Source organism: Aspergillus aculeatus, assembly GCF_001890905.1.
Source record: "Aspergillus aculeatus ATCC 16872 unplaced genomic scaffold ASPACscaffold_4, whole genome shotgun sequence".
Classification (NCBI taxonomy): domain Eukaryota; kingdom Fungi; phylum Ascomycota; class Eurotiomycetes; order Eurotiales; family Aspergillaceae; genus Aspergillus; species Aspergillus aculeatus.
The window spans coordinates 80,855-93,710 of record NW_017962979.1 but is presented as its reverse complement, the minus strand read 5'-3'; the positions used below and the strand labels follow the sequence as shown (position 1 = coordinate 93,710).

General features: G+C 55.6%; 5 protein-coding genes and 1 non-coding gene across 6 annotated transcripts; all 6 read right to left on the bottom strand.

Moving 5' to 3' along the window:
- Positions 1 to 138: 138 nt before the first annotated feature.
- On the bottom strand, positions 139 to 1,822 carry ASPACDRAFT_1865519 (NAD(P)/FAD-dependent oxidoreductase). Its single transcript, XM_020197856.1, has 2 exons — positions 625 to 1,822; positions 139 to 523 (listed from the first exon to the last, which is right to left on the bottom strand). Exons 1-2 carry the CDS (start codon positions 1,749 to 1,751, stop codon positions 340 to 342), a joined length of 1,311 nt encoding a protein of 436 aa, XP_020058203.1. The 5' UTR covers positions 1,752 to 1,822; the 3' UTR covers positions 139 to 339.
- Positions 1,823 to 2,297: 475 nt separating this feature from the next.
- On the bottom strand, positions 2,298 to 3,757 carry ASPACDRAFT_1865518 (fungal specific transcription factor domain-containing protein; the record flags this gene model as incomplete). Its single annotated transcript, XM_020197855.1, has 3 exons — positions 2,298 to 2,376; positions 2,487 to 3,391; positions 3,442 to 3,757. Coding segments are annotated over 3 exons (1,299 nt in total), but the record flags the coding sequence as incomplete, so codon positions are not given.
- Positions 3,758 to 4,807: 1,050 nt separating this feature from the next.
- ASPACDRAFT_t92 lies at positions 4,808 to 4,881 on the bottom strand. The gene has a single exon. It is a non-coding gene; the product is annotated as a tRNA-Asn (tRNA).
- Positions 4,882 to 6,437: 1,556 nt separating this feature from the next.
- ASPACDRAFT_1853909 (DUF3632 domain-containing protein) lies at positions 6,438 to 8,107 on the bottom strand. The gene has a single exon (XM_020197338.1). The coding sequence runs from the start codon at positions 7,682 to 7,684 to the stop codon at positions 6,590 to 6,592; it is 1,095 nt and encodes a 364-aa protein (XP_020058201.1). The 5' UTR covers positions 7,685 to 8,107; the 3' UTR covers positions 6,438 to 6,589.
- Positions 8,108 to 8,312: 205 nt separating this feature from the next.
- On the bottom strand, positions 8,313 to 9,734 carry ASPACDRAFT_114382 (uncharacterized protein; the record flags this gene model as incomplete). The annotated part of the gene is made up of 1 exon (XM_020195793.1): positions 8,313 to 9,734. The coding sequence occupies one exon, from the start codon at positions 9,732 to 9,734 to the stop codon at positions 8,313 to 8,315; it is 1,422 nt and encodes a 473-aa protein (XP_020058200.1).
- Positions 9,735 to 10,174: 440 nt separating this feature from the next.
- ASPACDRAFT_1886326 (aegerolysin family protein) lies at positions 10,175 to 11,256 on the bottom strand. Its single transcript, XM_020198418.1, has 2 exons — positions 10,735 to 11,256; positions 10,175 to 10,667 (listed from the first exon to the last, which is right to left on the bottom strand). The coding sequence occupies exons 1-2, from the start codon at positions 10,839 to 10,841 to the stop codon at positions 10,328 to 10,330; spliced, it is 447 nt and encodes a 148-aa protein (XP_020058199.1). The 5' UTR covers positions 10,842 to 11,256; the 3' UTR covers positions 10,175 to 10,327.
- Positions 11,257 to 12,856: the final 1,600 nt, after the last annotated feature.

The window sequence follows — 12,856 nt, the reverse complement described above, 5'->3', positions numbered from 1 at the left end:
GCTTCCGTGCGCCCCTGCGGACGGTGGATGCAGGTACTTGGTTAAAGCAAGCGCGTAAAGAAGGTTTGTCCGGTCTACTGGAGAGCGTGGTGGCTGCGACGCTCACGGATCCTAAACCGCATCGTATGCCTCGCATGCTGCGCGATTAATTGGTTTCGTATTCGTACTGGAGGACTGTGTAAAACATTGGAGAAAAGAAAAGTCTATTTGTCTAGAAAATGTCAACGCTGGCTAGGAAGGTGGTGCTTTAGTTGCTGCATGCAAAGACCCATTCATTCCCCGATGTCTGGCCGTCTTGTTTGTCTCGTTCGTCATTCGTTTCTGTCCACCATTCAGGATCTACAAGCGCGCCCGTTCCTCGGGCGTCAAGCGACGGCGAGGCGGTCCACCGCGACTGCCGTCTCCCGAGGCGATGGGTTGAGGCGCCACGGGCCACGCCCATTTTTGGCGCTGCTCCGCCGACGCAGTCAGCTCCAGGCTGTCGGCGACGTAGCGGCCCAGGACGGGGAGGAACTTGAAGGCACTGTTGGTGATGGTGGTGATTAGCAGCTGAGTTCCTCATCCGTGACTATACCTTCTGTGTTTTCCGGGGGCATTCATGGGCTGGGGTAGGGTAATACGTACTGGCCACTTCCGCCCGTCGCGACGAACAAACCCTCATAGTCGGGGTGGTAGTCGACGATGAAATCGCCCTTGGGGGTGTCGCTGTACCAGCACAGTCGGCGCTGGACGAAGGGCCGGTCCTTGAACCGGGGCAGCCACAGCTCCAGGCCCTCGCGCAGGGCCTTCTCGGCATCCGGGGGCAGGTAGCCGCCCTGGCGGGCCAGCGTCGGGGCCGAGTAGGCGCTCGGGTTCTGCGGCTTGGCCTCGTTGGTGCGCTCGTAGCCGAACCCGTGGCGCGCGATCTTCAGCAGGTGGGTGCCCGGCGTCGGGGGGAAGGTGAACCAGCCGGTGCTCAGGTCCAGGATCACGGGGCAGCGGTTATTGTCGAGCTCGCGGGCCTCGTCGGCCGTGAGCTGCAGGAAGGCCACGGGCTGGGCGACCGAGACGGAGCGGCCGGTCATCTCCAGCAGATGCGGGGTCCAGGCGCCCGTCGACACCATGACCAGGTCGGCGGCGATGCTCTCGCCGCTGGCCGTGCGCACGCCGGTCACCCGCTTCTTGCCGGTCGTCGCGGTGGTGGTCTGCGTCAGGAAGTCGGTGACGGTGCCCTGGGGCCCGGCGCGGAACGAGACGCCGGCCCGCGTGCAGTTGCGCGCCAGGTGGCCGATGCTGAGCTCGGCGTTGGCCCAGCCGGAGTCCATGTTGACATAGCCGCTGGCCTGCGAGAGATCGCCGTGGATGCCGGGGTACTGCTGGCGGATCTCGGCGCCCTGGAAGGACAGGAGATTGGCGGCCTTGCCGCCCAGCTGCTCCATGTTCTGCTTCGACTGGGCAATGTACTCGTGCTCGCCGCAGCCTTGCGTCTGCGTGCACATCAGGCCGCTCTGGTAGAAGTACGGGGCGTACTCGCCGTGCCAGCCGTTCTGCAGGGCGTCCAGCGCCATGCGGGCGTAGAAGACATCGGCATAGTCGGCGCGGATGATGCGCGAGACGTCGACACTGGATCCATCGGGCACGGGGGCCAGATGCCGGTCCAAGACGGTGATGTTGGTGTAACCCCGACGCGTCAATTCCAGGGCCGTGGACAGACCGAAGACGCCTGCGCCGACAATCACAATCGCAGCCGATTTGGAAGGAGGAATAGCCATTTTTCCGGACAGAATGGGAGAGTGATCAACTGTGCTTGTCTCTGAAGGCGAAGATCATCCAGGAAGGGCAGTGTATTATATAGACAGCCTGAAGGGGCGTGGCATGTTGCCAGAAAGGGGAGAATTTTTCAGGTCCGAAGGTCGGCCACATCGAAAGCTTGGCGGGAGGAGTGGGCACGGCATTGTTATTAATGGTATCCGTCCCCACTCCTACACCGGCCCGGGTGGGAAGAATGCGGAGGGGCTCCATTCTGTACGTAAAATAATTCAAGAATACTTACAACTCCCCGTGGCAGTCGGGAGGCAGCTGCGATGGACCCTGGCCGAAGTATGGTACATCAAGCAGACTGAAAAAATCGCTATTCATCCACTCTGATGATGAAGCAAGCACTTCATCCTCGCCTCCCAGTGAGGACCGGTTCGGTGGGGACTCGCGCAACGGCACCAAGTATTGCGTGGCGATCTGCTGGCCACCAGGCACAAATGCTAGATGAGACTCCTCCACACTGCTATGAGGTGAGTTCGGGTCCAGCAAATCCCACATCGCCGACCACTTGAAAGGAGGAATGCTACTTGCGCCAGTGTTGTGTCCCGACAGACTTTGCAGATACGCAAGCTTGTCTACCTATTCAGCCCTCGTCAGCACTGTCGTTGACTTGGACCAGATTTCAATTCGATTCGATCCATCCCACAGGAAAGAAAAAGAAAAAAGAAAAAGAAAAAAAAAGAACTTACCATTCCAGCAATGTGTGGCCATCGGATCGCTAGATCTGTCAGAAAGCGTTGGCACTGCTCGAAGTCCGCTCGTGCCCGGTCGGCGATGGCTTTCTCACTCGCAAATTGGAATATCCAGTGGATAGACGCAGCGGTCGCCACAAGTTGAGACAGAAACGGGTCATTGATCTCAATCCCATGCTTCTCCCACGTTCGGATCAAGCGCGTTGGCCAGCCCGAGTGAAGCAGAGCTTGGTCTATGGTTTGTTGGAGGAAGGATGGCGGTTGGAACTTGGACGATGCACGTCGCACATGAGTGACGTGGAAGAGAGGATGATGCAAGAGGGCTTGGCCAGCGTGGAATGCCACCTGCAAATAAAGCCAGGCCGTCCAGTACTCCTTGTACTGCAGCAGTTCGCTGGAGGTGATGGTGTGGAAGCCGACGTTCCGATATCGGTGCAGCTGCGAGATCCCCGTCTCGAACTCGTAATACTGCGCAACCAGCGTGTGATGGCGGGAGGAGGCGATCCAGGGGTCATCGGTTGGGTTAGCCAGGCGCTGTCGCAGGTACCCCAGAACTTCATACCACAGCCCAGTCACTTGGAGGCAGTATGCCTGTATTCCCAGGTCTGCAGCACTGCTGGCAAAGGCATTGGGCGCAGAGCCGTCGTCGTTCGCCATGAGGGAGCGGGGCCGTGGTGGGCTGACAGGATACCCTAATCGCCCCAGTGGGTAGTCGTCAATATGTAGGAGACTCGGACCGGGGGCGAAGACCCTTTCAAGAATAAACACACTCCAGCAACATCGCGTTTGATCATCCCGCGTGGATGCATATTCCGTAGCAGACCCTGCGCCGGCGGGGGACACACAAAGGACCAATCTAGCCGCGATCCCAGCATCCATCCAGACTCGTGCGTGTCGGCCAGCTGAGGCAGTCAGCATGGCTCGTCAGTTCAGGCAATCCAGAGGATCTCACCAGCAACATCGCTCAAGGTTATAAGACACAACGCCTGCAATACCGGCACCGATGGCGTGCCTTCCGCAGCCAGTTGAATGACCGTGGGACGAGCGGAACGGAGGTACAGTTCGATGGCTTGCGCTTTGGCGTCACCGTAGAAAGGCAGCTCCACGAAGAGCAAGGTGAGCGCCAAGAAGGCTTGCAGGAGGAAGTCGGGGAAGTGTCGGATCTGAGCGGAGAGTCTCTCTTTGTCGAAGAGAGGAAGTGGTTGGCTCTGTACCTTCTCTGTGTACACGTTCACCAGCTGAGCTAGAGCTTCTGGTGGTGGATACATGCTGTTCCGATAATTGATTTGAGATTCAGGATTCAAAGTTGAATCATCAAGGAGAACCAGTTAGACGTACCATCGTGATGGGTCAAAAGACTGGGACTGTGAAAGGTCGGGGGCAGACGCTAAAGTTTCTGTTCGACTCTGCAAGATCCTGTGCAGAAATGGTTGAGCCTGTGGGCAAGGCATGGCGTCTTGTGGTGCACGATCCGTCAGGGTCCTGTTTCCACATGGTCAATTTATCCAGGCAGGAGATGACTCGAGCCAGTCACGTACTGAAAGAATCCATCGATGCGTTCCAGACGCGATTCTAGCCGTCGAAGCCGCTCCCGCGTCTCTTGTCTGGACTGTAGCATGGGGACTATCAGAGTCCGTTAGATAGTGTCAAGGGAGGAGCTTACCTCGGACGAACGGGTGGGAGGGTCCCTACTCCGCCCGTACGTGCATCTCTGATTCAAACGTCGACAGAAGGAACATATTGGTCTTTCGCCGGGACATTTGGTTTTCTTCTTCCTACCGTTACCGGGGGTGGGTTATGAATGAGGTCATCAAAGGAAGTGCCGGGAGTCTTACCGACAAGGTTCACAAGCCTGCCGGGCGCGTGGCTCGGGAGTGAGTAGAGGACTAGCCATGACTCTGGCGGTGATGAAGAAAGATCAAGAGCGAGAGGTAGAATGTCGTGTGAGGAGGAGAAACGAATCTGCTGGAATGAAACAAGTTCGCCTGCCAGGCTAAGGTACACCTACCTGTAAAGCATGGGGAGATGCTACAGCCAATGGCAGGAGGAACCGTCTTCCGCTCATGTGACAGCATCTCTATGAGGGAAATTTGAGTCCGGCTCACGTGCCCGGCTCATCGTCCGGTGGCCAGAGCTATCGTCATGACACTGAACAGGGACAGACGAACAAACTGTTCGGCAGATGTGGAATTAGGGAGGGAATCATGGAGTTTGGGGGGTTATTTACTTGGATATGGGCAAGTTTTGTTTACAAAAGCGAACGATGAAAAGGAAGGAAGCTGCGTGTGCCCCAGACAAGCAAACATAAAAATAATTGACGTCCTAGGAGAGGATCGAACTCTCAACCTCACGATTAACAGTCGTACGCGCTAACCAATTGCGCCACCAAGACGTGCTTGTGTAATGGAGATTCAAACTGCATACCATAAGCCAAAGATCACGTATAATAATCATTCACCCACGGCACCTTCCAAACTCATACTTCTAAGACTGTTGTTAGTTCACCATGCAAAGTCAATTCTTGCTAAGCCTTAATATTTGTCTTGACGATGCCATTGCTCTTGCGGTCCTGAGAAGTAGGTATCAAGGGCACAATACCACTCAAATCTCCCTTCCCTCATCCAGACAGGATTGTTAGTGGTGATGTGCGTCTTCTCCTCGACATATTTTCAGGAGCATCTAGTTACCAGCTCCCGACATCGCCCACAATTCCAACCACCGCACACATTGTTAAACTCGAATGTATATCACTAAATGAGCGCTTACTTCTTGGTTCGCATTCAAATTTTAAACGGGTCCAACCAGCATAAGGTACATGTCACGAGCTTGGTTCTGTACAGAGCCTCTTGCAATATGGAACCCAGTATGCATCTTCTTTCAACCAGTAGCCTACAAAAGACAATACAAATCTGCCATTTGTTTGCTTGGACAGAGCCACAGAGGCCGTGTCTGCCTACTCTGCATCCTGCATTGCTAACACAACTGATGTATATGCATGTCAACTTCAACTCAAACTTCGACAAACGGCGTTATCACGAGGTCCACAGAAGCCCATGCATCGATGTAACGGCACGACAAGAATCCCAAAGAAGCATGATTGTCCTCGACAAACATCCTGAAGTCGAGCTGAGGACAACAAAGCATCATGGACAGGACTGCTAAACCCTCGTGTGATCATTCTGACTCTCAGCTGCTGAGGCCTGATTCAGGTGCTCTCTAGCTGATTCAAAGGCAGTCGCTGGAAGGAATATCCGACCGATATGAATATAAAGCAGAGCCATGATGGTAGTGTCATTGAGATCCAGCACAAGTGCAGCAACGAGACACATTACCACTTATTACCATCTTACACTACCCGGACCACACTATCGCCCAGGATGAAGATCTCCCCCGTCCCAATCAGCTTCATCATCCTCGCTGCCATGGGTGTGGCTGCTACCCCGCTCAATCATGCCGAATCAGTCGGTGTGAGAAGTGAGAATAACGTTCAGGTCAAATACGATGGAGTCAGTAGTCCACAGCTTAGTCGCGAGCGAACAAGCCCAAGACTGATTCATTGACTCCGACGTAGCAATGCCGGAAGAGTGAAAATCAATGCCGGTACACTGCGCAAAGCGGAAGGACTGCTATCTGCAAGTGCCAATTCCGAAAGGTGAGCCCAGCTTGTCCAAGCTTGGTAGTATCTGTTGACTGAGACCCTGGTAGTGCAGTAAGAACGGCGCCAAGTGCAATTTCGACTCCTACAATAGGGATTGCAATTGCTACTAGTGGGTTGTGTATGGCTGGCTCTGGGCGAAGTAAATGTGTGTCCTGTGGAGCCGTACGGGGTCGCGACGTCGAATCACTCAGTTAGTGGGAGGGATGGAATCACAGATTGTTGCTACTAATTATCTGCTGTCGGAAATCTCTGTTATTTCTCTTAGTCTAAAGAAACGAGGGTGTCAACTTCCACCGAAGGTAATGGTAGTCGAGCTCAAAGCATGTAGAACGTAATAATAGCTATACATTGACTATTGGTGCAGGCTGCGCTACATTTCCTCGACACGCAGTGATAAGAAATAGAAACTCGCACTTCACTATGACACTGCCGCTATTCATGATCAATCCTCTCCAAACAGAGGCCTCTCAGGCTCATCCTCACGTGCCTCGATGTCTCCCTCTTCAACCGGCATCTCTGAAGCCCAGAACTCGGGCCACTTGACCCGGATAAAGTCGTCGGGTGCGGCCTTGTACGCTCGAGAAACGGGACTATCCCGATATTCGAGCGGGTTGAGCATCAACTCCAAGGTGACCCAGGCCTCCTCGGCGAGCTTCGTCTCCTGGGCCTGTGTTGCCTGCTCGTGGATCTGATCCACGCGCTTGATCCAGAACAGCCATCGTCCTGCGCTAAGGCCAACAGGTGCCTCGCGACTGAGCTCCGTGGCCCGAAGAAACAAGGGACCGCCACGGCCCAGCGATGAATCGCACTCATTCCACGACACATCACATAGGTCGATCATCCGTCGTCCACACTCGAAGACCCACGCGCGGAGGGCAGGGAGGAAAGCGGCGATGGGCAGGTCGGACAGTGTCTGAGCAGGCCTGGAGGAGTCAGGTGAGGGATCGAGACTTCCCAGTGGACGGTCGGTCTCCAACGCCTCGCGGAAGGTCAACAGACCGACCTCGATGAGTCGATCTTGCAGCACCCCGGTGGATGCGACTTTGGCCACAAAGTAGGTGAAGTTGAGTCGATGGTCGGCCTTCATCGTGGGACAGTGCTGGATGAAGTACGCGGTCGTGTCTTCAAGGAAGAAGGGCACATCGCCCCACAAGACCGCTCCTGTTGGGCTTTGAGCCATCTCGAACTCGTGGTCACTGTCCTTTACCAGTCGCTGTAACGGTCCGGACAGCTGAAACCGAGTAAAGTCCAAGACTATCCGATCATGTTCCGGCGTCTCGTGGGAGATGTTACGCGCCCAGACATGGAAAGCGAACCAGAGATCACGAATGGCTGGTTCCAGCTCCTGGAAGGACTCCCCTGGCCAGAATCTATCCGTGATGCCGTAGTATCGATTGTAGACGGAGTCGCGCAGCTCCGCCAGATGCCCGCGTCGCACGTCTGCAAGCAGAGACTCGCGATACTCGATCGAGGCCTGAGCGCTCGAGTACCCGCTGTCGTTTGGCTCGCTCGGGGGCTCCATTAGAGAATCAGACATGATGCACAAAGATGTTCTAGCGGTCTGTAGGGCGGGAATTGTGCCTCGTGGTTGCAGGTGTAGTGTAGCCGCTGAGCAACGCCGCTTCTATGCTTCTATATAAATACAGCACACACACTGTTTAGCTTTAGGCAGGCATGGATGGCCAAGCTCGTGCGAGATTTCTACGAACAAAGGGAACTAAATTCACCGCTCCTCGGCCAAGTGATGGCGTTGAAATCCCCTGTCGGATCGTTCAACTCATATGGTGCCAAGTCAGGAGAGTGACATCGTCTCGTCCTTGGGTTCGTAGCTCATCCAAGCCGGTGTGCAAGGCTGGAGAGCAAACATTTGTCGGCGTGAGCACTGAAGCCCAGAAGTACATGGTCTTTGCTAGTGCTTAGAGTTTAGCCAGGATATGATGCCAGGAGACCTGTGTAATTGAAGTGACAGCCAGCTGTGCTATCTTATTCCCTCTCTTTGTTCCCTGGAGACCAGGCAAACGAAGCCGGCAGATCCTCACCGCCTTGGGTGCCTTCTTCCGCAATATCATTCTTCCGTGCCGGTGTAAACAAGCAAAACAACTACCCGATGGCATCATCAGCCTTGAGAGTCTAGTTCTATCATGCTATGTACTATTGTACAGTCCCTACAAAGCCAGCCGCTGCTTTGACAACAAGATCGACGTGTCCGTCGTCGCCCCATCGATGAAGTCGTTCATAATCACAATCGTCCGCTCCGCCTGCAGTCGCTCCAGCGCGTTCTCCCGAATCCACGGGAGGGTCCGCGTATCCAACGCGGCCTTGGTCGAGGTCAAACACGACGAGACCGCGCCCGCCTCCACCACGCTATAGAGCATCACCTCCTTGATGGACTGCGAGGTGGCCTGGCACTGCAGCACCGTCAGGTCACTGCTCTCCTGCCCCTCGGTGGTCATCCCCTCGAACCGCGCGAGAATCGAGTCCGCACTCAACGTCGCGTACGCCTCCGCCGTCCAGCTGTCGTACTTGTCCGCCTCGATCACACAAATCAGTCGCTTGCCAGTGCTCCGGAGCTCGTCGATCGGCTGGCTGAAACACTCACGGCCGCCCCAGGTCAGCGGCTGCACGGCGGTCGTGGCACACGCCTCGGTCAGCAGCTCCCCGATCTGCTCCTCGGTGGGTCGCTCGCATTCGGCCACGATGTTGTCCCACCGGATATGGACGGTCACGATCTCGGTGGGGTTCTCATCCAGGAACGCCACCTGTGCGCGGAGGAAGGCGTCGAAGGCCAGCCCCGGGATACACGCATGCTGGAAGTAATACGTGTCTGGGAGGGAGGAGATCTTCTGGAAGATGGGCAGGAGCTTGGCCGGTCGGAACTCGAAGTATCGGGCGCCCATGTTCAGCATCACGGCGATCTCCTTCTTCTGAGTGATGGCCAGGCCGTAGACGATGTGCGGCAGCTTCTCCATAAGGAACCCGTCGGGGATGTGCCGGATGTGGGCGAGCATCGGCACGAGCTCCCGCACGGCTGCGAGCATGTCCCCGTCCAGATGCTGGAACACCGCGTCGCAGCTGTCCATGCTGTTCATCCCGTTGTCGTGCGGGGCCGCGAGGGCGAAGCGGGAAAAGGGCTTTTGCGCCTCCATGGATCCGACCGGAGCCAGATCGCCCATCCAGGCGCGGTTGCCCGACGAGCAGATGGTCACGTAGCACTGGTCCCGCTTCGTCAGGCCGACCTCCCCGCGCCCTGCGTTGTAGAAGCCATACGTGATGATGGCATCCTCCAGCACGATGGGGTGGAAGTCCTGGGTGGACACCATCTCCCCGCCGGTGAGCTTGCCTGTCAGGGTATTGATGTCATTGTAGGCGCTGGCGACGACTTCCCCGTAGCGGAAGACCTTCCATTCACACCGACCGGTAAAGTTGTCCGCCCCGGGGATGTTGGCGGAGTCGAGTTCCAAGCGGCGCGGAGTGAAATTCTGGGCCGGCGTGTGCAGGACATCCTCTCCCGGGATGGAGAACCCCACCTCGTAGCCCTCGACGGCGGGGGAGATGTAGCTGTAGACTGAAATCCCTTTGCTTGGCATATTTGCTTATTTGGTGGCCCAGACCGGAAACGCAGGCGGCGATGATGCGAGCTGCATGATGGGTGATGGCCGGGAACTTGGGATACGTGGACACAACGCTCCAGCTCCACTTGTGCACCGAAACACTTATCCCGACCGGGCTTAATGAGGGTGAACTAAGGTTGGCTAAGGGGGCCTAGCATCGACTAACATCGCCTGATTGAACTAACGCATTGCAGTGAAGATATTCCCACTTACTGTCGTCCATGCGGGATCAGGTGATTGGCCCTCCGGGTGGTCCGATTCAGGGCTGGATCAGCTCATCGATTGAGTCTACTCATCCTTCCAACAGCTCGATGATGAAGACAGAAGTTCAGATTGCAATTGTTCTCACTGTGATACATGCAAAGCCTACTAACTCACTCACCCACTCACTCACTATATGGATATTATCAGTTATATCAACGATTCAAATCAACTCACCCACTCCACAGGTCCCGCCCGACTACGTTCCCAGAATCGTAGATTCAAAAACAGTCAACAAAAAGAGAAAAAAGACAACAAACCCCGAGAAACACACAACACCGGAGAACACCACCCATGCTTGTGTGGCACTACTTCTTCTGCTGCTCCGCAGCAGCCTGTGCAGCCTGTTGCTGCATAATGTCCACGTAGACATGGCCCAGAGGTCCTGCCTCTGGGCTCCATCCCCCATGCTCGACTCTGTACTTGTCATTTCCGTCCAGCACCTCGACGAGGTTGACCCAATTGCCCTGGCGGTTGTCCCAGTGCAGCTCGCAGATCTTGTCCTCGCCGTGGAAGAGGTCGAGGCGGCCTTCGCTGCCGCGGCGGCCGCGGGCACAGATCTCGCCGACGCCGTAGGAGGGGATGCGGAGCTCGTCGACGTCGTCTTCGGTCATGGCTTTGTTGGAGTCAGGGTCGTGGAAGTCTCCGCTGGAGGAGCGTTAGTTACGAATCCCGCTAGCTGCTAAGAATAGAATAAGGAAAAGCAAAGACGAACCCCTCGATGACGGTGTGACGGACGGAGATCTCTCCCTTGTCAAGGTGGTCCCGGATGTGGAACTGCACCCATTGGGAGTTGTACTTGTCCATGGTAGCTGAGTCCATGATGATGGTCAGTGTGTGTGAGTTGGTTGAGATACGGTTGGAGAGTGGTAGAGTAGTTGGACGAAGGGAGAAGCCCTCGAAAGCTGTGAGGAGAGAAAGAAATGGGCCTGGAGAGGGTGAGGGAAGGAAGAGGGTTATATAGCGTTGAGACTTGGGAGAGGACGGGGAAGCCCGCAAATGTTGGCCCGGAACACTGGGAGTGACGAGACATTGTTCTACCGTGGACGAGGCAGAGGACAAACAGCCAAACAGACGATGCGAAACAGGCGATCCCTCCCTGTGCTTCTCTGTGCCAGTGGGAGAAGGGAGTCAGCGATCATATGACGGATGGTGGTGGTACGACCTGGTTGGTTCTTCTGTGGGCTGATCCTCGGATCCAGTCTGGCTTTGACTTTCAACGAGGCGAATCTGGGGGAGAAGCAGAGCGGCCTTTGTCGTGCCCTCTGCATTGAGTTTAGCAGTTGCGTGAAATTGCGGGGTTACCGCATGGCTGCATGAAGATGGTCGCGTCATTCATTTATTCGACGTCCATTCATTGACTCTGTTTATTGTTTGGATGCATCGCTTGCTTTCCCCTTCCCGTCTTCCCTCCCTCCCTCCTCTCCCAGTATCTCCCCTCCCAGAGATCATCGTTGGGTCCCTGGCTGTTAGACACAATGTAACCATAATCTTGATAAAGTGCTACATGTTGTCTACGGCTTGAATGCTCGGTCTGAGTGCCTCACAGCTACGATGAGGGTGGTCTATCGATCATCCGTGGAGTATAAGGATACCTCCACCGCTGGAAGGGACTGCACGCCGGGGTCTCTCGCAGGTCGACAAGTAGGAGGAATGGAGCAGTCTGGAGGCTAGGAGCGAGCCCACCGGCCACGACACTCGTATCGCGGGCTTCAATGGCGCGTTTGCATGCACCGACCTGGCTAGATGCTGGCCGTCTTCACTCGCTCCCTGTCACCTTGTTACACCTGCTTTACATCGTTGTGGGATGTCCACGAGTCTATCCACCCCTCTTAGATGGCCAAGGAACAGTGCCATGCCTCTGTTCCCAGGAACATGGACGGATGAGAGATGTCGGTTCACGTGGTGGTTGAAACCAGACCGTCGTGGTGTCTGACACCGACCGCTTGCTCGCGTGACTGAAAGTTCGATGAGACCATGGGGGGACAGGAGGCGGGGGGGGGGGCCTTCAGTAGCCCGCATAAGCATGACGCGATGAAGTCTCTCGCATCAGTGGCCAGTGGTCAGTGGCAACTTGTCTGGAAGATGGATCTTTTCTCGACGATCGGGGGGCCCACAGGACGAAAGCATTCGCCTATGGGCAAGGGTCCAGGCAGCCAAGATACGGCTGACGGTGGCAGGTTAGTGGTCGATCGTTTCTCAGTTTTCTCATTCCCCGGACAGGACGGGACCTTTGTTACTGAGAGTGGAATGTATGCGTACATATGCGTACAGTGAAACGGGATTCCTACCCCGCATTCTGCGGATGCATTAATGCATTCAACGAGACAATAGTCTCCCTGTCAATGGACGGGTCACGAGGGAGTCATCGACCTTCCTGTCATGATCTCATCCTTCCCGGCTTACGTAACCGGCTGGAAGCTCCCCCCGCATTTTCACCTTTTCCACCTCACCAATCCGGGGAAGCCATCGGCCCTTTCGGTACATGGCATGGCATTCATCATTGCCTCCTAGGTACGGTCGCTTTTTTTCCTGTCTACCTAGCTACCCTTCGAAGATGGTTATTCTTCTCCCGCCGGCAACCTCCGCTCCTAGTGGGAGATACTAACCGCGCATCATGTAGCCGCATCTTCATCCTCGCCCGTCAAGGTGCACCAAATAGACGTCTCCATTCCGTGCGAATGGCTTGCTTGTTTTTATCTCAGCTTGTTCTACCTCAGCTTGTATACAGAATTCTGGCCGTGGTATTTGTCTTGCCGTGCCGCTGCCGGCGAATCGGCAATACCGTAACCTGGCCGTGGTTATATACTAGTAAGTCTTCTGCCTAATGAGTTTAG